The sequence below is a fragment of the Miniopterus natalensis genome, chromosome 2 (assembly GCF_054644295.1).
Source record: "Miniopterus natalensis isolate mMinNat1 chromosome 2, mMinNat1.hap1, whole genome shotgun sequence".
Lineage (NCBI taxonomy): Eukaryota > Metazoa > Chordata > Mammalia > Chiroptera > Miniopteridae > Miniopterus > Miniopterus natalensis.
Genome location: NC_142082.1, coordinates 128553795 through 128575035, shown reverse-complemented (window position 1 = coordinate 128575035; position 21241 = coordinate 128553795). Strand labels below are relative to the sequence as shown.

At 34.7% G+C, this 21241-nt stretch overlaps 1 protein-coding gene across 3 annotated transcripts in view; it reads left to right on the top strand.

Annotated features, from left to right (window-relative positions):
- The window catches only part of NUP107 (nucleoporin 107), a 36118-nt gene that overhangs the window by 2455 nt on the left and 12422 nt on the right, over nt 1–21241 (top strand). For all 3 annotated transcript variants that reach the window (XM_016199494.2, XM_016199508.2, XM_016199501.2), the window contains 12 exons: nt 34–120; nt 756–871; nt 4775–4919; nt 6298–6401; nt 9766–9893; nt 10589–10637; nt 12784–12855; nt 13266–13354; nt 15052–15130; nt 16705–16818; nt 19328–19418; nt 19562–19638. In XM_016199494.2, the coding sequence (XP_016054980.2) occupies nt 34–120; nt 756–871; nt 4775–4919; nt 6298–6401; nt 9766–9893; nt 10589–10637; nt 12784–12855; nt 13266–13354; nt 15052–15130; nt 16705–16818; nt 19328–19418; nt 19562–19638 (1151 nt within the window). The remainder of the gene's footprint in view (nt 1–33; nt 121–755; nt 872–4774; nt 4920–6297; nt 6402–9765; nt 9894–10588; nt 10638–12783; nt 12856–13265; nt 13355–15051; nt 15131–16704; nt 16819–19327; nt 19419–19561; nt 19639–21241) is intronic.

The following is a 21241-nucleotide window of genomic DNA, read 5'->3' as shown; positions in this document are numbered from 1 at the left end:
TCTACATGGAAAAGTTTTCTTAACTTCCTACAGTTCGGGCATCCCAAGATGACATTTTTGCTAATACCACACCAAGAAACCAGGTTACCCCTCGAACTCCCAGCTCGTTTCGACCTCCTTGTAAGATTTTTTGCTTTTAAAGCATTTAATAATAGTAGTAGGTAGTAGCGAACACTTATAATACACATGAATAATATTTGGTTGCAGTATCTATAATTAAGAACAAATAATAACGATTGCAGTTGCTATTTGTTGAACTCTCTACTTTACATAAATACATAATAATTATGACGGAGGTATTATCTCTATTTTGCCACAACTGAAAGGGAGACTTGGAGGAGTTAATTAATGCTGATAAACATAGCCAAGTAATTATGTAAGTAATGGAACCAAAATTCAAATAATAATATGCTTACTCCAAAGCCCATGCCCTCTGTACTATACTGCTTCTTTAGTATACTATTTTATAAAATTAGAATATGAAGAATCCATTGACTCATTAGTGTCGTTTTTTTACTGCTCAGTTATGTTATAATGAAAGCATCTCTATTTGCGGTAAAATTGTTCTTGATGGGCTCTGTCATACCAAAATAGGTTAAAATCTTCATGGAAATGTTAATATGTAAAGTATTCATTTGGTTATAATCAGAGTAATTGAAAACTGAAAATTATTCTTTATTGTTTGTTTACTTGTTCTATTTTCATGATCAATGCTCATGCATTCTGGATTCTTTTTACTAACTTTTTGTTTGTAGTTACTCCACCAAACCGAAGCTTTCTCAGGCAACCAGATGTTTCCTGCATTCTTGGAACAGGAGGGAGGTCTCCCCGGATTGGACAGACTTCAGGGTTCTCGGGAAATCTGTCTATGGTATGCAGAAAAATAGGGCTGAAATTTTCTCTCTTCTATAAAAGTATGATATGATGCTCTTTAGGAATCACTGTGCTACAGTATTTAAAATAGCAGAAGAAATGTCATGTAAACTGTGATGTAGAATGACTTGACCTAGGTGTTTAAAATACTACAGAAAAAGAAAGAATTATATCTCACTGACAAGGATAAGAACAAAAGTTTTGTTGAAATAGTAGAGGACTTAGTAGGCACTTTTAGTTCCAAAAACAAGATAAAACAGTTCTTCTGTATTTGGATCTGTGCTTATTAAAAAGGCACAGCCCGGCCAGGCGTGGCTCAGCAGTTGAGCATCGACCTAGGATCCAAGAGATCGCGGTTCGATTCTCGGTCAGGGCACATGCCTGGGTTGCGGGCTCGATCCCCAGTAGGGGGTGCGCAGGAGGCAGCTGATCAATGACTCTCATCATTGATGTTTCTCTCTCTCTCTCCCTCTCCCTTCCTCTCTCTGAAATCAATAAAAATATATTTTAAAAAATTTAAAATATATATATATATATATATATATATATATATATATATATATATATATAAAGGCACAGATTTTTACACTCACTTGAAATTATCTAAACTTGGTGTTTTCTGAAGAGTGGTTTTGCATGTTAAACTTCTCTTTGTCTTAGAAGGTTAACTCGATCTTTAAAATATTTATTATAGTCTTGTGGATTCATAGTGTAACGATCTGGTCATTGAACAGTTTACTCTGCTTATGAAACTGGTTTATTTTGACAAGATTTATCTTGTTGAACTTAAAAACATGAGTGGCCTGGCTGGAGTGGCTCAGTTGGTTGAACACTGTCCTGTGCGCGGAAAGGTTGCTGGTTCTATTCGTGGTCAGAGCACATACCTGGGTTGTAGGTTTGATCTGCAGCCTGGGCACTTTGGGGCAGGGGGATAGATGTTTTTCTCTCACATTGATTTATCTCTCTCTCCCGCCCCCCTTCCTGGTGAGGATTTTTAAAAATTTAATTATTAAGCCCGGCTGGGCGTGGCTCAGCGGTTGAGCGTTAACATAGGATCCAGGCGATCGCAATTCGATTCCTGGTCAGGGCACATGCCCGGGTTGTGGGCTCGATCCCCGGTCGGGGGCATGCAGGAGGTGGCTGATCAGTGATTCTCTCATCATTGATGTTTCTCTCTCTCCCTCTCTCCCTCTTTCCCTCTCTTCCTCTCTCCCTCTCCTTTCCTCTCTCTGAAATCAGTAAAGATATATATATTTTTTAAATTTAATTATAAAAAAACCAAAATGAGTGAATTGACTGCCACTGGGTTTAAGCAAAAGATGACTTTGATTATTTACTGCCTTCAGAACTGCAGGATTAATAGTAAAATTGTTACTCTCTTAAAGGCAAGGGTAGAATAGTGTGTATTGATTTTTATAAAATGTTTATGCATTACTGTGTAGTCAAATGTATTTTCTTGATTTGTTTTGCCAGTTTTAATATTGGCTAGAAGAGGTGGCCTTGGATATGTAGGTTGCCTGAAGAAAGTAAAAGTGCTACATTAATTTTACCATATGTCTGCCTACCAAGATTTTTTTTTTAAATGTTTTTATTGATTTCAGAGAGAGGAAAGGAGAGGAAAAGAGAGATAGAAACATCAATGATGAGAGAGTCATTGATCAGCTGCCTCCTGCATGCCCCTGACCAGGAATTGAACTGTGACCTCCTGGTTCATAAGTCAGTGCTCAACCACTTAGCCACACCAGCTTCATGCCTACCAAGATTTGATTGCAGAGCAAAGTATTTTTCTAAATGCAAAATGTCATTTCTGAGTAAGATTTTCACTTTGATCTGTATACTTAATGATGATAAGTACCCAGAAGGGAGTGAACTATTAATCAGTCTCTAATAGCTGAAGCTGTTTCCTCAGCCCATAGTTACTATCTCATGAATATATAGGGTTCCAACACCCGTCTTTAGCATTTTTCCTTGGGAGACTGATTTAAAGGTACATTTTTATTGTTCATGCCTGGATTTTAAATAAAGGTGACTTTTTAAAAACTTTATTATATACCTGGTTGGTGTGAGCATTGTCGTGTACATACTGAAAGATTGAGGATTCAGTTCCTGTTTGGGGCACATACCTAGTTTTGAGTTCAATCCTCAGCCCTTGTTGGGGCACATGCAGGAGGCAACTAATAGATGTTTCTCACATCAATGTTCCTCTCTCTCCTTTCCCCTCTCTCTAAAAATCAATGAAAATGTCCTCAAGTGAGGATTAAAAAATAATAATAATAAAATCTTTATTATGGATATTTTTAATATGTTCAAAAATAGAATAGCATAAGCCCCATGTGCTCATTCCTCACTTTAATAGTTACCAACATATGGCTGATCTTGTTTTATCTATGCCCATAGCATTTCCCCTATATTGCTTTACAGCTTTCAGATTTCATGACCATTTCATCCATAAATACTTCAGTACATACTTTTGAGGCATAGGGACTCTTTCTGTAACATAAGCACAATACAGGCATACCTCGTTATATTGTGCTTTGCAGATATTGCATATTTTTATAAATTGTAGACAAGACCCTCCACCAGCAAAAAAATTACGAGTCACTGATGGTTAGCATTTTTATTGCAGTAAAGTATTTTTTATTAAGGTATGTGCATTGTTTTTTTTAGACATCATGCTATTGCACCCTTAATAGACTGCAATATACTGTAAACATAACTTTTATATACACTGAAAAACTCCAAAATTTATGTGACTCACTTTATTGCTATATTTGCTTTATAGCAGTAGTCTGGAACTAAACCCACAGTATCTCTGAGATATGCCTATGCTGTTAGCACATTTAAACTGCCCCAAACACACAGAGACTAATTCCTTCATCATTTCACATATCCACTTTATATTTTTTATTATATATTTCATTAAGTGTTCACGTTTCCTCAGTTGTTTCAAATTTTAAGTTGGTTGATTCAAATCAGGAACCAAATAAGCTGAACACATTGCATTTGCTTGATATGTCTTTTTTTTTTTTTTTTTTACTATGTCTTTATTGATTTCAGAGAGAGGGAGAGAGAGATATAGAAACATCAACGATGAGAGAGTCATCATTGATCGGCTGCCTCCGGCACGTCCCCGACTGGGGCCCAAGCCTGCAACCCGGGCATGTGCCCTGACTGGGAATTGAACCACGATCTCCTGGATCCCAGGTCAGTGCTCAACCACGCCCTTTGGGCTCTTTTTAAATATCTTAAGTTTCTCCCTCATCTTTTAAAAAAATTATCATTTATTTGTTGAAAAAACTGGATCATTTGTCCAGTACAGTTTCCCCAAAGTGGAAAATTGATGTAAATTTAGAGTAGTAGGACTTTCTTATTTGCTTATTAATATCAGCTTTAATATTACAAAATGTGACCTTTATTGACTTTTTTTTTTAAGTGTGGAGTAGTACAAAGAAGAAAATTTAAAAAGCCATACTTGCCCTAGCCAGTTTGGCTCAATGGATAGAGCGTTAGTTAGCCTACTGACCGAAGAGTCTTGGGTTCGATTTCTGGTCAAGGGCACATGCCTCAGTTGTAGACTCGATCCCTACTGGCCCCTTGGGGGCATGCAGGAGACAACCAGTTGATGTGTCTCCACATCGATGTTTCTCTGTCTCTCCCCCTCCCTTCCATTCTCGCTAAAAAAAAATCAATGGAAAAAAATATCCTTGGGCGAGGATTAACAGAAAAACAAAAACAAACACTCAGAGAAACAGAAAGCCACACTTTCCTTAACAAAACAGCCCCTGTGGCTATCTTTTAAAAATGGAAAACACTAAGGTTTAAAAATTTTAACTGTATTAATGTCTTTATTCACTCAATGGCAATAGCTCCATTCCATTTCCGTATTTTCCTTTTTTATAAGGTAACTAATCTGGACGACAGTAATTGGACCTCTGCATTTTCAGCACAGCGTTCAGGGCTCTTTACAAGTACTGAGCCACATGGCGCAACAGAGGACGTAACTCTCAGTGCTGTTATGTTACGTGAGGATGATCCTGGAGAAGCTGGTAAATGGCTTTGAGCTTTGTTTGTAACTATGGGTAGCTTGTGACTTTACTAAGGTCAAGGAAACTATCTTCTCTGGTTCCTGAATGTCCTCATTTAATGTTTTGTTGTTAAGCTAATTAGCTATGGTAATGACTAAGCCATTTGATGTAGTAGCTCTGGAAGTTTGAGATTTTCACCTGAGTTCTCAGTTGGAGCAGCATCTTATCATTTCATCCTTCAGTATAAATAAATAGCAGCCTGTTAGGTTATTAGTAAACAAGTCTGTAATGTTTTTGTTCTTTTTATATTTGTGCTGTTGAAAGAACTTCTCTTTTGCTTCAGGTTTAGCTTTTATCTAAAACTGTTGACATGTCTTGCTGTGGCATGGATGCTGATGCTGTTTTTTCAAATAGTATTGAGACCTTTCCAGTTTTAGGTTGGTTATTTTCATTCCCTTTTGAGGAAAAAACTGCTTTTAGTGTCTCTGTACCTATACATTATCACATAAGTTCTTCTTAATTTTATCATCATCATAAGCTAGCATATGAGTGCTATATATATTTGGAGATTAACCCCTTATCAGGTATATGGTTCATAAATATTTTCTCCCATTCTGTAGGTTGCCTTTTTATTTTGTTGATTGTTTCTTTTGCTGTGCAGAACTTTTTAGTTTGGTATAGTCTCACTTGTTGATTTTTGCTTTTGTTGCTTGTGCTTTTGATGTCATATCCAAAAAATTATTGCCAAGACTAATGTCAAGAAGCTTTTTCCCTATATTTTTTTCTAGAAGTGGTACATTTTTAGGTCTTATGTTTAAGTTTTTAATCCATTTTAATCATTAGTGTGAAATAGGGGTCCAGTTTCATTTTTTCTGCATGTGGACATCCAGTTTTCCCAACACCATTTACTGAAAAGACTCCTTTCCTCGTTGAGTATTGTTGGCTCCCCTGTCAAATATTTGTTGGTTATATATGTGGGAATTTATTTCTGGAGGCTCTGTTCTCCATTGGTATGTGTGTCTATTTTTATGCCCAGACCATACTGTTTTGATTACTATAGCCTTGTAGAATAGTTTGAAGTCAGGAAGTGTAATGCTTCCAGCTTTTTCTTTCTCAGGGTTGTTTTGGCTATTCTGAGTTTTAGTTTTTCAAGATCTAAAGAGTTCTGTGGATTGATGGTGACAATGGTAGCAAAATAGTGTGAATGTCTTTAGTGCCACTGAACTGTACATTTGAAAATGGTTATGATGGTAAATTTTATGTGTATTTACACAATTATTTTTTAAAACATAGCAGTAAAAAAATAACACTCATAGCTGTATTTGTAAGTTTTCAAACAATTACCTAGAAATATGTCATTTAATGTTTTTTTATTCCTTTTCTTTTTAATGTGTTCTAGCATCCATGAGTATGTTTTCTGATTTCCTGCAATCTTTTTTGAAGCACTCTTCAACTACAGTTTTTGATCTTGTAGAAGAGTATGAAAACATTTGTAGTGTTCAGGTAAGTTAATTCATTCCATTGTTGGTCAAACTTCAGTACTCTTAGTTTTTGAACAGCATCAACCTGTGAATTTCTATTGGTATTTAAGGGAGATGTCTTAGGTATAACAGCAGGGGTGGCATGGTTGGGACATCAGCCAGAGTAGCTCTGCTTTTTATATACTGAGGGTCCATATAAGATTTATTTGGGAAACAAAAGGATTCTGCTGCTTTAAAAAAGGAATATCTAAACTATACAAAGAACCTTTAAAACTCAACAATGAGAAAATTAACAATCCAATTAAAAAATGGACAAAACATATTAATAGACACCTCACCAGAGAACATATACAGATGGCAAAGAAGCATATGAAAAGATACTCAACACCAGATGTCATTAGGAAATTGCAAATTAAAGCAATGAGACACCACTATACTATTGGAATGGCAAAAATCAAAACCCTAACATACCACCATTTGTTGCTGGTAGGAATGCAAAATGGTACAGCCAGTTTGGAAGACAGTTTCTGTTTCTTACAAACCTAATCATACTGTTAGCATATGATCCAACATTCATACTCTTTGGTATTTACTCAAATAAGTTAAAAATTTATGTTTACAACAAAACCTGCATGTAGGTGTTTGTAGCAGCTTTATTCATAATTGGCTTACCTTGGAATCAGCTAAGAGGCCATGCCCTTCAGTAGGTGAATGGATAAATCACCTACGTGGTACGTCCAGACAACGGAATATTATTCAGCGCTAAAAAGAAATAAGCTATCATGCCATGGGAGAGAAAGGGTGAACACTAAATGCATATTACTAAATGAAAGAAGTCAATCTGAAAAGGCTACATACTGTATGAATCCAAACGTTCTGGAAAAGGCAAAACTTGGAGAGAGTGAAAAGATCAGTGATTGCCAGGGATTAGGGAGTAGGGAAGGGTGAAAAGTGGAACACAGCAATTTTTAGGGGAGTGAATCATTTTGTATATTATGATGTTGGACACATGTCATTATACATTTGTCAGAACTCATAGAATATATAAAACCACAGTGAACCCTTATGTAAATTATGGACTTGGGGTGATAATGATATGTCAGTGTCGCTTCGTTGATTATAACAAATGCACCACATTGGTGCTAGATATTGATAGTAGGAGATGAAGTTATGTGTATGTAGGGGCAGAGAGTAATGGGAATTCTGTACTTTCTGCTCAATTCTGCTGTGAACCTAAAATTGCTCTAAAAAGTTGTCTATTAGAAGGAAAGGGGCCTTAAGAAACTTGCGTTCAAGAATAATTGAACTAATGCCAACATTTCTTGAGCAATTAATATTATTTCAATAATGTGAATTGTTCCATTATAAAAAGCAGTGGCTTCATTAAATAACAAAAGCAGTAATAATCACTTTAGTGAATCACTGGAGTTAGGATTCCAATAGAGAATTTAATAAATAGTGTTCATAGATAGGAAAAATTAACATTAAAATGTCCATACTATCCAAAGCAATATATAGATTCAGTGCAGTTCCTATCAAGATACCAATGGCACATTTCACAGAACTAGAACAAATATTCCAAAAATTTATATGGAACTGCAAAAGACCTGAATAGCCTCAGCAGTCCTGAGAAAGAAGAACAGAGTTGGAGGAATCACACTACATGATATCAAACTACAAGGCCATAGTAATCAAAACAGCATGGTACTGACATAAAAACAGATATATATCAATAGAACAAAATAGCCCTGAAATAAACCCATGCTATTATAGTCAATATTTGACAAAGGAGACAAAAACATTTGATGAGGTAAAGATAGTCTATTTAGTAAACAGTGTTGGGAAAATTGGACCAAAAAAATGAAACTAGCCCACGTTTTTACACCATACACAAGAATAAACACAAAATGGATAAAGACTTAGATGTTAGATTAGAAATCATAAAAATCCTAGAAGAAAACAAAGACAGTAAAATCTCGGACATTTCTCATAGCAGTATTTTTTCTAATCTCCTTGGGCAAGGGAAACAAAAGAAAAAATACGTGGGACTACATCAAACTAAAAAGTTTTTGTACAGCAAAGGAAACCAACAAAATGAAAAGACAACCCACTGAATGGGAGAACATAGTCATTTGCCAATGATACATCTGATAAGGGGTTAATATCCAAAATTTATGAAGAACTTATACAACTCAACACCAAAAAAAAAAAAAAATCCAATTTAAAAATGGGCAACGGACTTGACTGGACACTTCTCCAAAGAAGACATACAGATGGCCAATAGACATGAAAAGATGCTCAATGTCCCTAATCATCAGAGAAATATGCAAATTAAAACCACAATGAGATATCACTTCACACCTGACAGAGTGGCTATCAACCAGTAAATCAACGAAAAGTGTTGGTGAGGGTGTGGAGAAAAGGAAACCCTCCTGCACTGTAGGTGGGAATGCAGATTGATGCAGCCACTGTGGAAAGCAGTATGGAGTTACCTCAAAAAATTAAAATGAAACTGCCTTATGACCCAGTAATTCCACTTCTAGGAAGATAGCTGAAGAAACTTGAAACACTAATTTGAAAGAATATATGCACCCCTGTGTTCATGGCGGTGGTGTTATTTATAATAGCCAAGATTTGGAAACAGCCCAAGTATCCGTTAGATGAGCAGATAAAAAAGGTGCGGTACATTTACACAAGAAGGAAATCTTACCTTTTGTGACAGCACCGATGGACCTGGAGAGCATGTCCATGCTAAATGAAATAAGCCAGTTAGAGAAAGCTAGGTACCATATGATTTCACTCATGTGGAATCTAATGAACAAAATGAACTACCAAGCAAAATAAAGACAGACTCATAAGTAGGTTAGATTTAGCTTATCTCCTTGGTATATATATAGGGAGAAAAAAAATGTACTCAAAGCTGTTATTGTTGAGTCTGGTAAAACTTTTTTTTGAAGTATGTTTTTAATGATTTCAAAGAGGAAGGGAGAGGGGGAGAGATAGAAACATCAATGATGAGAGTCATTAATTGACTGCCTCGAGCATGTCCCCTACTGGGGATCAAGCTCTAAACGGGGCATGTTCCCTGACTGGGAATGAATCCATGACCTCCAGGTTCATGGGTCAATGCTCACCAATGATCCACACTGGCCAGGCTAAACTTTTACATATATACTCACATAAACATACCTTACTTTAAATTAAGGTCATTTCTAGTGGAAATGTTATATTACGTTCAGTTAAAAAAGACCGTAGATAGGCAGCACAAATTTATAACATAAATGTGTACATATATATGTAATTAGTTTAGCATAGTATACTTGAAGAATACAAAGTTGTTACTCAGAATTATAGAAAACTTCCTTGTATCTGTGTTTATAATTCAGGTAAATATACTGAGTAAAATAGTGAATCGAGCAACACCTGGACTTCAAAAGTTTTCAAAAACAGCCAGTATGCTCTGGCTTCTTCAACAGGAGATGGTCACGTGGAGGCTGCTGGCTTCTTTGTACAGGTAAAGTTGTGTAGAAGTCACAAATAAAATAAACACGAGGTAACAAACCAATAGGCAAATTAATTGAAAAGTTAGAGTAGGCTGTGTGTGGAAATAGGTTCTGCTGTTTTTCATGCTTATCATTTCTAATGCCTTAGTTGTTAGCAGTGAGTTAAGGAGGCGGTGAATGTCAGGTCATAAAGCTGGCAGCCACCAAAAATTGGATATGTAAAAAGATTTAAGGAAAGTGCTAAAAATACTGAAATACTTGGGAGAGGATAGGTTAAAAAAAACACCTGAAAGATGGGATTTATGTAATGTGGAAGTTTGAAAGAAGGTAACCAAATTTTCATTCTCTTAGATACTCAGTGTTTTCAACTCATTCTGTTGCTTTCTCATCCTTATGAGAAATTTTTGGAAGAATATCATATAATTTTATTTTTGCCATGTGAAACATATTAAAAGGGCAGGTGTATGCATTAGAAGGTAACTGTTAAAGACTGTAGTGTGTGTTTTTAAGAAATACCAGTTTTATTCGGATGTCAGTATCAGATTCGGAAGATATTTACTTCTTGTATCTTGTTTTTAAAGCATGATGGTAAGTTAATTGAAACTCATATTTTAGATTGTAGGTTTGTGAATGCATATAGCTTAAAAGGTAATTTTATATATTTATGTGAAGTAAGGCTTTTTTACTTTATGCTGTTTTTCTCCAGAGACAGAATTCAGTCTGCCTTAGAAGATGAAAATATGTTTGCAGTCACTGTAAGTTTTATATTAATTTTTCCCTTTACAAATGCTTAAAAATTAAAATGTTCTTAGTAGTGGAATTTGATTTTTGACATTCCATCTTGAGTTTCTTCATTTAAAAAATTTACAAGTAAATAAAAGATACAGTAAAAGATAAAATAATCAAATATTTTCTTAGCTAATATTTTATTTAGGACTCTCCCAAACATATTTTCTTTTTGTGTGTGATTTACCGTCATCCAGTTTTGGTATCTAGGACTGTGCTTGCTCTCCAGAACAAGTTTATGAATCTTCCATCATTTTTTGTGTTCTGTTTGAAAAATATAATCTGTTCTTTGAAGGCTTGGTAAAAATATGACTTTAAAACCATAAAGATCAGATGCTCTTTGGGGTTTAATTACTTTTTATTTTCTGATTGCAAAAGTAATGCATGTTTGAAGCAAAATTTAATAATATATTTAGGAATATATCATGACTTAGAGTTTATTCTATTTGAGGATAATTCAACATTAGGAAAAGTGTTAATGTAAGCTGTAACAGTAATAAATTAAAGCAGATATCTATAGAAGCAACTATAGTGAAAACAGGAGAAGATAAGTATATATTTTTATAATAAATTATTTCAGCTACACATGTCTGTTAATCTGCCTTTTCACTTAAAATATTTTTTATTGTCTTTTCAATCATTTATTTGTTTATTTACTTTTTGGCTTTCAAGCACTCTTATTTTTTTAAATTTTTCTTAAGGTATTTAAATTTTTCATTTTATTTTGATTTTTTAATTAAAATTATTGGGTGACATTGATAAATAAGATTCTGTAGGTTTTAAGTGTACATTTCTGTGATATGTGATCTGTGTATTACATTGTGTGCTCATCAACCAAAGTCAGATCATCTTCCATCACCATATATTTGACTCCTGTTACCTTTTTTTTAAATGATTTTTTTAATTGATTTTAGAGAGAGAGAGGAAGGGAGAGGGATAGAGAGATAGAACATCGATGAGAAAGAAAGAGACATCCATCAGTCTCCTACTGGGGATTGAGCTTGAAACCCGGGCATGTGCCCTGACGGAATCAAACTTGTGACCTCTTAGTTCATATATCAGTGCTCAACCACTGAGCCACACTGGCTGGGCAAACCTCTCCCCCCTTTACCTTTTACTGCCTTCCACCCCCCTTTCCTCTGTGTCTATGAGGTTTTGTTTGTTTGTTTTTCTTGTTTGTTCATTTATTGCTTTCTCAGTCTTTTAATTTATTCTGCAAATATTCATTTTATTCCAACCAAGTGATATATGCATGTCTAGGAAGATTATTTCTCTTACATGTGGCTATATAATGAACTTATTAGTTTTAATAGTTCTCCATTGATTGTCTTGGTTTTCTGGTAAGCTACCCTGTTATCTAAAAATAGTGACAACTTTGACTCTTTTTCAATACTTACTTAATTTTTTGTTTTTTTTCCCCTGGTTTTACAGTTAAGTGTAACATTTGCTCTAGGCTTTAGCTAGTCTATCATATTAGCAAAATGTTCTTCTATTTGTAATTTATGAAGATATCTTTATCAAATGACATTTTGGCATCTATCCAGATATTCCTATGGCTTTTCTTCTTGCATCTGTGAATAAGAAGAATTAATTAATAGATTCCATCACCACATACTCTCCTTCTAGTTTACTGTTTAATAATACTTGCTAATATTTTTGTCAGGTTGTCCTTAAAGTTGGTCTTAAGAGCCTTGGATTGTTAAGTTTTATCACCTGTCAACTTCTGCTGTGTAGAATATATAGATTTTTAAGTTTTTAAATGTTAATTTTCTAATATGTCATATGACTACATCCATCCCTTTATTATGATTTTTTGTTTGTTTCATTTGGTTTTGTGTTTTATTTTTCCCTAAAACAATATCTCTGGGGAAAATAGATATTTTAAATCCCAAGTGTAGCCAAAGAATTAAGATATCAAGTAAAAGCAGCTACATATTGATATAGCAGTTTGAAACTTAATTATAAAAATATTTTCTTAGATGAATGCATTAATTTGCTGTGTGGTAAAATGTTTATGGGTGATTAAATATGCTTATTTCAGATTCACTTTTACCATTCTGTTGAAATAATATTCTTAGAACTTTTTTTTCCTTTCCTTTAATACTTGTTTAATAGGCTCTTAATGCTAGTGAAAAAGCAGTTGTGGAGGCGTTATTTCAGAGAGATTCACTTGTCCGACAAAGTCAGGTATGACTAGAATTTTTAAATATTTTTTTATGAAACGTGGAAAGAAAAGGTAAATGACATAACCAAACTGAAGGTGTTTTAATTTAATTTAAAACCTTTTTTCTTAATTTTTTCTTTTTGATCTTTTTATTTGTAATTAAAAGGAATTAAGAACCTTGGCTTTGGTTTTCAAATAATAACCCAAGTACTTCCAGGAATAGCCTGTAAAATACTGTATTATTCCTGGGGAGAATTTCCATTTTTTGCCATAATATTTATATATCTTTAAAAAGTAAAAATAGTGGTTGGAAGAATTGTTACTTGGTATTTTTGTATCAGAAGCTTTTTTTTGAAATTAAGGGTAGGAGTACTACAAATGAAATACTAACAGATTTTATAGTTAATACTCTTCTTTTTTTTAACTTTCCTAGCTGGTGGTAGATTGGTTAGAGAGCATTGCCAAAGATGAGATTGGAGATTTTTCTGATAATATTGAGTTTTATGCAAAATCAGTATATTGGTAAGTCACTAAACTTTTATTTCAAAGACTTAAAGTTGGTTTTGTTTATTTATCTTTAAGCAAACACTCACTTCTTACTACTTATTCAGTCTGTGAGCAAAACAGATAAAAACCCTGCCTTTATAGAATTTATAGTTGTTTAAGAGAGGAAGAATAAATACAGATCCTGTTAGGTATTACGAGCTTTGAAAAAAAGAATCAGAGGATAGAGGATGGTAACTGGTACTATTTAAGTAGAAGGAGGTGATCAGGATGGCCTTTCTAAGGAAGTAGCATGCAGTTAAGAGTAAGAAGCTTTTAGGAGGTAAAGGAGGCAAGCCATGGAGAAATATGGAGGACAAGTGTTCAGGTTAAGAATAGAAACTGCAAAGACCCTGAGAAGATAAAATATTTCTTCATAAAGAGGCCAGTGTGAACACATCAAAGAAAAGAATGATAGGAAACGAGATTGAAGAGAGCCAGCTCACATAGGACTTCTATAGGCAGGCAAAGATAAGGGTTTGGGACTTTATTCTAAATGTGATGGGAAACCTTGAGAATAAAGGCATATGACATGGTTAGATTCATGTTTCCAATCATCTATATTTTCTTATTGTCTTAATAATCATAATTTGATCAAGAAGACATTTGTGCCATGTTTCCAGCTACTTGTGATTTGATTTTATTTTCCCCATACCCTTCAGTACTTTTAAGTTATTGTAGGCCCTTGAAACCAGAAAGCACCCCTAGGTTAAAGGGACAATTTATTTCAAGACTTGAAGAAAAATTGAGATTGCCTTAGAATTCAGTAGTATAGCATGTGTAAAAAGTCTGCAAGTCAGTTGTATATTTTCTCTGCTTAACTAGGAAATTAGTGTTACTGAATGTTTATTAAAAATTAAATTTTCAGTAGTTGTGATTTTTCTGAGCAAAAAAGGAATTTTCATTTTCAGGGAAAAAAAAGTTGTAGTAAAAATGCCCTGTTAAGATTTTTGCAAGTTTTATATGACTATAGAATAGAGAGCCCCAAAACAGACCCACACTAATATGTTCATTTGATTTTCAACAAAGCTTTCAAAGCTATTGAATTAGGAAAGGAATGTCTGTCTGTTCAACAAACTACAGAAAAACTGGATACCTATGTGAAAAAAAGATTGATCTTAACACCTCTCTTACATCATATCCAACAATTAATTCAGGATGGATCATCATCCTAAATGTAAAAACTAAAACCATAAAGCTTTTAGAGGAAAATATAGGAAGACATCTTTATGACTAGGGAAAAGACAAGTGTTTCTTTCTTAGGTCACAGAAAGCAATAATCTGGAGACAAAAATTGATTTGACTTTATCAAAATTAAAAACTTCTCATTAAAAGACATCATTGAGAAAATTAATTGGTAGTGAGCTGCAGACTAGAAGAAACATATAACCCCTAGGTCATAAAGAACTATGACTCAGTAATAAAAAGATAATAAAAAAGGCAAAGATTTGACTAGATACCTTACAGAAGCATAGACGAATGGCCAATATGGAGCTGAAAATGTGTTCAACATAATTAGTCATCTGTGCTGAAATGTAAAGTGCCCTTTTATACTTAGCATTTTTGCTTATTTATTCTGTTTATACTCTGTTTTTACTTTGATTCGATTTTTTTTTTTTTTTTAATAGACCTATCAGAATTGCTCCTTTAAAAAGAAATTGTACTTTTTCTTTCAGGGAAAATACTCTGCATACCTTGAAACAGCGGCAGCTGTCTTCTTATATAGGAAGTGTCCGTACTCTTGTCACTGAATTGGTAAGTGATCTTTGAAACAAAAGTTCTCTTCAAAAACAAAGAAAAAATTAAGAAAAATAAGGAAGTTGTCTTCAAAGTTATGTGATTTTTTTTTTTTTTAAAGGCTGAAAACTTCCTTGGATCCTTGTTTTTGTTTCCTGAAGATTTGCACATACTGTTTAACTCTAAAACTGCTAAGTTGCATTTGAATTTGATGGAATGTATTTGAACATACCTGTGACCTATGAATTACAAATTTTAAAAGAAAGTATAGAAAGTATCCTGATTTTCCAGTATTAAAAACAAATAATTTTGTTTTTACAGCAAGGTTTGGCTCTTCAACTATTTGATGGTGACCTATGAAAGCTCTTTTATATAGAAAGCAGGGAAAAGATAAAGCTTTGTGAATTAGCTTGAGGTTAGAAAGGTCATTCTAGGACATGAGTAACAGGATTTGAAAAGAATAGGAGTTTAATTATAGAAATAAAGGAATAGAGCTTTATGACAGGTGGCAGCATGTGAATTAAATGTTTATAGTGATCAGTGAAAGAAATAAGTAACAACTGAAAAAACTGATAAAATTGCATTTGTTAACAAAAGTGGTTTCTGATGAAAATTGCTTAGAAATTGCTGGAAGAGCTTGAAATAAATTGTAGCTAAACTACTCAGTAGCAAGCAACTGAAAGTCATTTCCTCTTATCTGGAAAGTGGTGGTCTCCTTTTTCCAGAAAGAGACTATATTCCTAAAGTGAATGATTGTATCTGTCTGCAAAACATTTGTGAAAATAGCCAAACCTATTGTGCATTCCATTTTCTGGATTGACATTTACATTGCCATACACAGTAACATTGGAATAAGAATTACTTCCTTTTTTAAGTTACATTAAAATAGTTTTTTATTTGAAATTCAACATGCAGATCATGGTGCTCTTTGCTGAAAAGTGAGAACAGTGTATTATCCCAAATGTTTAAAAGCATATTTCTTTCTATCTGTGAAAGGCAGTAGGTAGGAATACTGTGTTACTGTGTTTTTTTTTGGGGGGGGAGGGGTATTTATTTATTAAAAATCTGTTTATTTTTTAAATTTATTGGGTGTTGGTGTGTTTTATCTAGCATTAACCTCAAATGGTCTCTCTTCACATAGGTTATCAGAAACTACCAACTAGTCCTTTCTAGTCACAGAATACATTGAGATTCCTTCAGTTTCTCCTCTGTGCTCATTTTTTTCATTTAGGCCTAATTCTGTTTAGAATTACTTGGCCATGTAGTTGCTAATATATCAGGGTAAAGATCAAGTCATCTTGAGTTATGAGTAGCATTAGTTGTCTGGCGGGGCTGGGCTAGGCTAGGCTAGTGGTGTTTCTGCCTTTCCTGACCTATGCACCTTAATGGGCCAAAGGAGTCTGTTTTGAATGGGCAGTAAGCAGTTGTGTGGCTGTTTGGAACTCTTTGACACTTCATTCCTATTGTTAATTAACTAAATCGTAAATGAATTTATTTCAGTAATTACTCAGGAGACATTTATCATCTCTTGATGATGTTTAATTGTATGTGGTTACAAAAGACTTATAGTTGATGTGTTTTTTTTTTAATAGGACCCTGATGCTCCCATAAGACAGAAAATGCCCCTTGATGATCTGGATAGAGAAGACGAAGTTAGATTACTCAAATATCTTTTCACTCTAATCCGTGCTGGAATGACAGAAGAGGTAAATTGTCCACATCCTGCTTGTCCAATTTTAAAAAGTCATGGACTCCTCTTAAGTTGAAAGGGGTCTTTTGACCACCTAGTATGCCTCCTCAATGCAGTAATCTCTTTGATGGTGTATCTAGATCTACCGGCTGTTTGAACATTTCCAGTGATAAGAAACACATTGCCTCAGAAACACATAGCGGTGCACTCTAGTTTGCACAGCTCTAATAGAAATTTTTTTTTAAGAAGTCAGACTTTGATTCCTTATATTGTACTGCATACCCTAGGTATATTTCCTTCGTGTCCAGTTCTGATTTTTAAGAGTTGAGAATAAGTCTGACCCAAGTTGCTCTTTCAGGTGACACTATTTATGCATTTGAAGACCACCATGGCCCTTAGACTTTCCTCCTTTTAACCTCACCTCTAAAATGTAATCTCCTTTGTGATAGTTAAGATCTTGTATGTACAGGCATACCTCTGAGAGACTACAGGATCTATTCCAGAACACCACAATAAAGAGAGTGGTAACCTTTTTGCTGGTAGAGAGTCTAGCCTTCAATTTGTAAAAAAAAATGCAACATCTGTGGTGTGGTAGTAAATGAAGCGCAATAGAATGAGGTATGCCTGTAGAATGTTAAGTGTCTAATTAGTGAGGCAGTCTGATGCATAGGAGCTTCAAGCTTTAGATACTATGTTGTACCTCTTTTGCAGTACTCTTGGTGATATTCTTTTAGAATTATTTTAAAGTGTTGTTTTTCTGTGTTATAAACCATTAAGTCTTGGGTTATTAAGCACATTCTTATTTTTTAATTAAGAAAAGAAGTTGATATCATATATTCATTTACTCAGAAAATATTTAAGTCCCAGCCACTCTGTGATGTGCAAAATACTAGGAATTGCAATGGCAAACAAGGATGTATTTTTACAAACAGAAACAAAAAATGATCATATTACTGAAGGCATGAAAAACAAGAACTTTCGAAGTCCCACTTCCTTTACATTACCCCAGATAGTGGGTTTTTGTATTTACTTAACACTCTTTTTCTTGTATAACTCTTTTTAACATAATTGTAATTATAGTATACATTCGGGGTTTGTTTTTCTTTTAATGCCTTTATTGAGATATAATTCACGTACCATACAATTCACCCATTTAAAGTACATCAATGATTTTGATATATTATTAATTTTTTCTCGTTGAGGCAAAATATATGACAGACTTTGTCATTTTAACTGTTTTTAAGCGTGCATTTCAGTGGCATTAATTACATTGACAACATTGTGAAACCATTGCCTCTATATCCAAAACTTTTCATCACCCCAAATAGAAACTCGATAACGCAGTAACTCCCTCTTTCCCTCTTCCCCCCGTGTCTGGTAACCTCTTAATCTACTTTCAGTCTCTCTGAATTTGCCTCATCTACATATTTCATATGAGTGAAATCATACAATATTTGCCCTTTTGCGTTTGGCTTATTTCATTTAGAATGTTTTCAAGGTTCTACCTTCAGTTTTTACTCTTTTGATATTGCATATGAAAACATTTTTCATGTTTCCACATAGCTTTCATAATTTATTTATTTCAGAATTTTTTAAAGCCATCAATCTAGAATGGTGTTTGAGATACTCTAACTGGTTGTATTAATTAGGCTTTCTAGGTTCAAGAAACCCAACTCAAATTATGTACAAGAGAAGAATTGATTGGCTCATGGAACAGGGAAGTGCAGGGGTTTAAATCTGGCTTTAGGCAGGATCCAGGGACTCAGAAGATGTCATTAGGATACTGTCTCTCTCCCAAGCTCTTGGCTCTGCCTTATTCTCTGGCTTCATTCTCAAGAAGCCACTCCTTGCATCTGTGATGGCCACCAGCAGTTTACATCTTCCAGCCAGCTAGCAATTCCAGCAAAAGGAGTGTATCTCTTTTTTCAGTATCTTTAGCAAGAGCCCTGGTGGCGATTCTTTTTAAGTCACATGCCTAACCCTAGAGTGCAGAGATGGGACTAGGCCTCCTCAAACCATATGAACTAAGAATGGAGAAGAAATGGTTCCTGAAGAGATGAGGGACAACAAACACCTGTCTATCTTACTGGCATAGTAAGCTCATTTGATTGGACATATTTAACATAAAGAAATATCGTTAATAGAGTGAATGAGCAATAGCATCCTGTCATTCTAGAAATTAACAGTATTTTTGTAATTCTTTTACATAAATTGAGGGTCATTAACCTCTTTAGCCCCACATGGCTCTAGCAGAATTAAATGCCTGTGAGCTCCATGGGAACCTGTTAGGAAATCCAAAATCAGAGCAAAGAGATGATTAGGAAACGAAAGGCAGAGAAAAAGTAAGGCATGCATATGGTGATAAAGTGAAATGTCATTTCTAGTTCTCTGCATTATCTTTTGTAATGTGTCATAAGTTATCTAATCCTGTCATACGCTGTTTAATCTATAAGGCATGAGCACTTTGAGCACTTCTCCAGCACTGCACTGGTTATATGACTAACTGCTCTTTCTTGTTTCTGAAGGCACAACGGCTCTGTAAGCGTTGTGGTCAGGCGTGGAGAGCTGCAACACTTGAAGGCTGGAAGCTCTATCATGACCCTAATGTTAATGGAGGTATTTTAGTAGATTTTATTCTGAGATTTGAGGGTATGCTTAGCTTTAAATGCCAGTCTTCGTGAAGTACAGCTTTGTTTTTAGAAAATCAGTGAAAAATCTCATTTTAAACTGTATATTTTATTTCTTTAACTGTTTTATAGGAGCAGAATTAGAGCCTGTTGAAGGGAATCCATATAGATGCATTTGGAAAATAAGTTGTTGGAGAATGGCAGAAGATGTAAGATATAATAAAATATTTACTAATACTGGTTTTTATTCTAATTAATTGAAGACCTGCTGACGGTACTATGAAATGTTCAGAGAAGTGTGAGTCTAAAATTCCTGCTTTCAGAGAACTTCCAGTCAAATTGAGGAATCAGAGTTGGCAGGCTTAAGTATTAATCAGAATTATTCAGACAATAAGTAGTAAGAATTAAACACTGATATAAGGCAGAAATATAAAGGAGGACCAATGAGCTCTGAGAATAAGCATTGGGCTAAAGCTGGATCCCAGGAGGGAGAATTAAATTGAACTTTTAAAAATTAGTAGGATTTGGGCTGTTGAGCATAAAAATAAGGAATTCTAGGTTGGATGCATAGATTTTTATGCGACTTATGCATTCCTAAAAATCACTGCAGCATGCAAAATTGTACAGAAACCCACAGGTCTTTTGGGGGGAAAGGAGTGAAGAGCACAATACTCAAAAACCATCGGTGATACATAAAAGGATAAAAACTTAATAGAAACAGCACAGTTTCACACTGTTAAATGGTTAGGAAATACCTAAATACTACAATAAATGTGACACTTTACATTGAAAGACACCTGAAGTTTGCTTGTGGAATTGGGTATCAGGGGAGTCCAGCTTAAGAGTTACTGTGAAGTGGTAAAAGGTGGTTATCTGAAATAAAACAAAATTGTAACACTCGATGTGTGTCGGTTTAGCTTATACCACACCTGGCGAGCTGAGGTATATGTCTAAGTGGCCAGTTCAGCTGGGTATAGTTTTCTGCATTCATGTAGTCTTTCTTGGTGATGAAATTGTGCATAAGCAGATGGGAAATTTGCAATATGTTCAGATTGTTCCTTTATATCAGTTGCATTGGAACAAATTCATATTTTCAAAACAAGCATTGTAGCAGAACTGACTGTCATGGAAAGATAATGAAAGGGGTGAATTAAGAACAGGCAGTGGTGGTCCTCAAGTGCTGCTCTAAGGAATGAGGGTTTTTTTTGTTTGTTTTTTGCCTTTTTTAAAAAATTTATCTTTAGTGTTGGAAGTATTACATATGTCCCCTTTTTTCCCTTATTGATCCCCTCCACCCTGCACCCCCCCTCCAGGCCTTGACCACACTATTGTCTGTGTCCGTGGGTTATGCATATATGCATATAAGTTCTTAGGTTATTCTCTCACCTACCCCCACCCCTGCCTTCAAGAAGGTTTTTTTAATCATAGATAGTGACGAACCATTGTGAAACCTTGAGGGCACATGATAGCAGTGTTTTAAGATTAACCTGACAGTAGAAAGTAGACTTAAAATTGAATGGACTAAAGGGCAAGAAACTAGTTAGGAGCCTGTCAGAATTATTCAGACACTAAGTAAGAAGGACCTATCCTAGAATAATATTGAGAGTGGAAAGGAAGGGAGCAGGAATGGTCAGGACAAGTAATTGGAGACGCAAGGCAGAGGAGGACTCAGGTAGTGAGAGTCTCTGAAGTCTCTTGTGTGGATAATAAGAAAACCGGAAGTACCATTAATATATTCTGGAAATAAAGTGGAATCATTTGATGAATGTAATTAATTCTGTTTAGGAATTTGATGCAAAACTGATGCCTAAC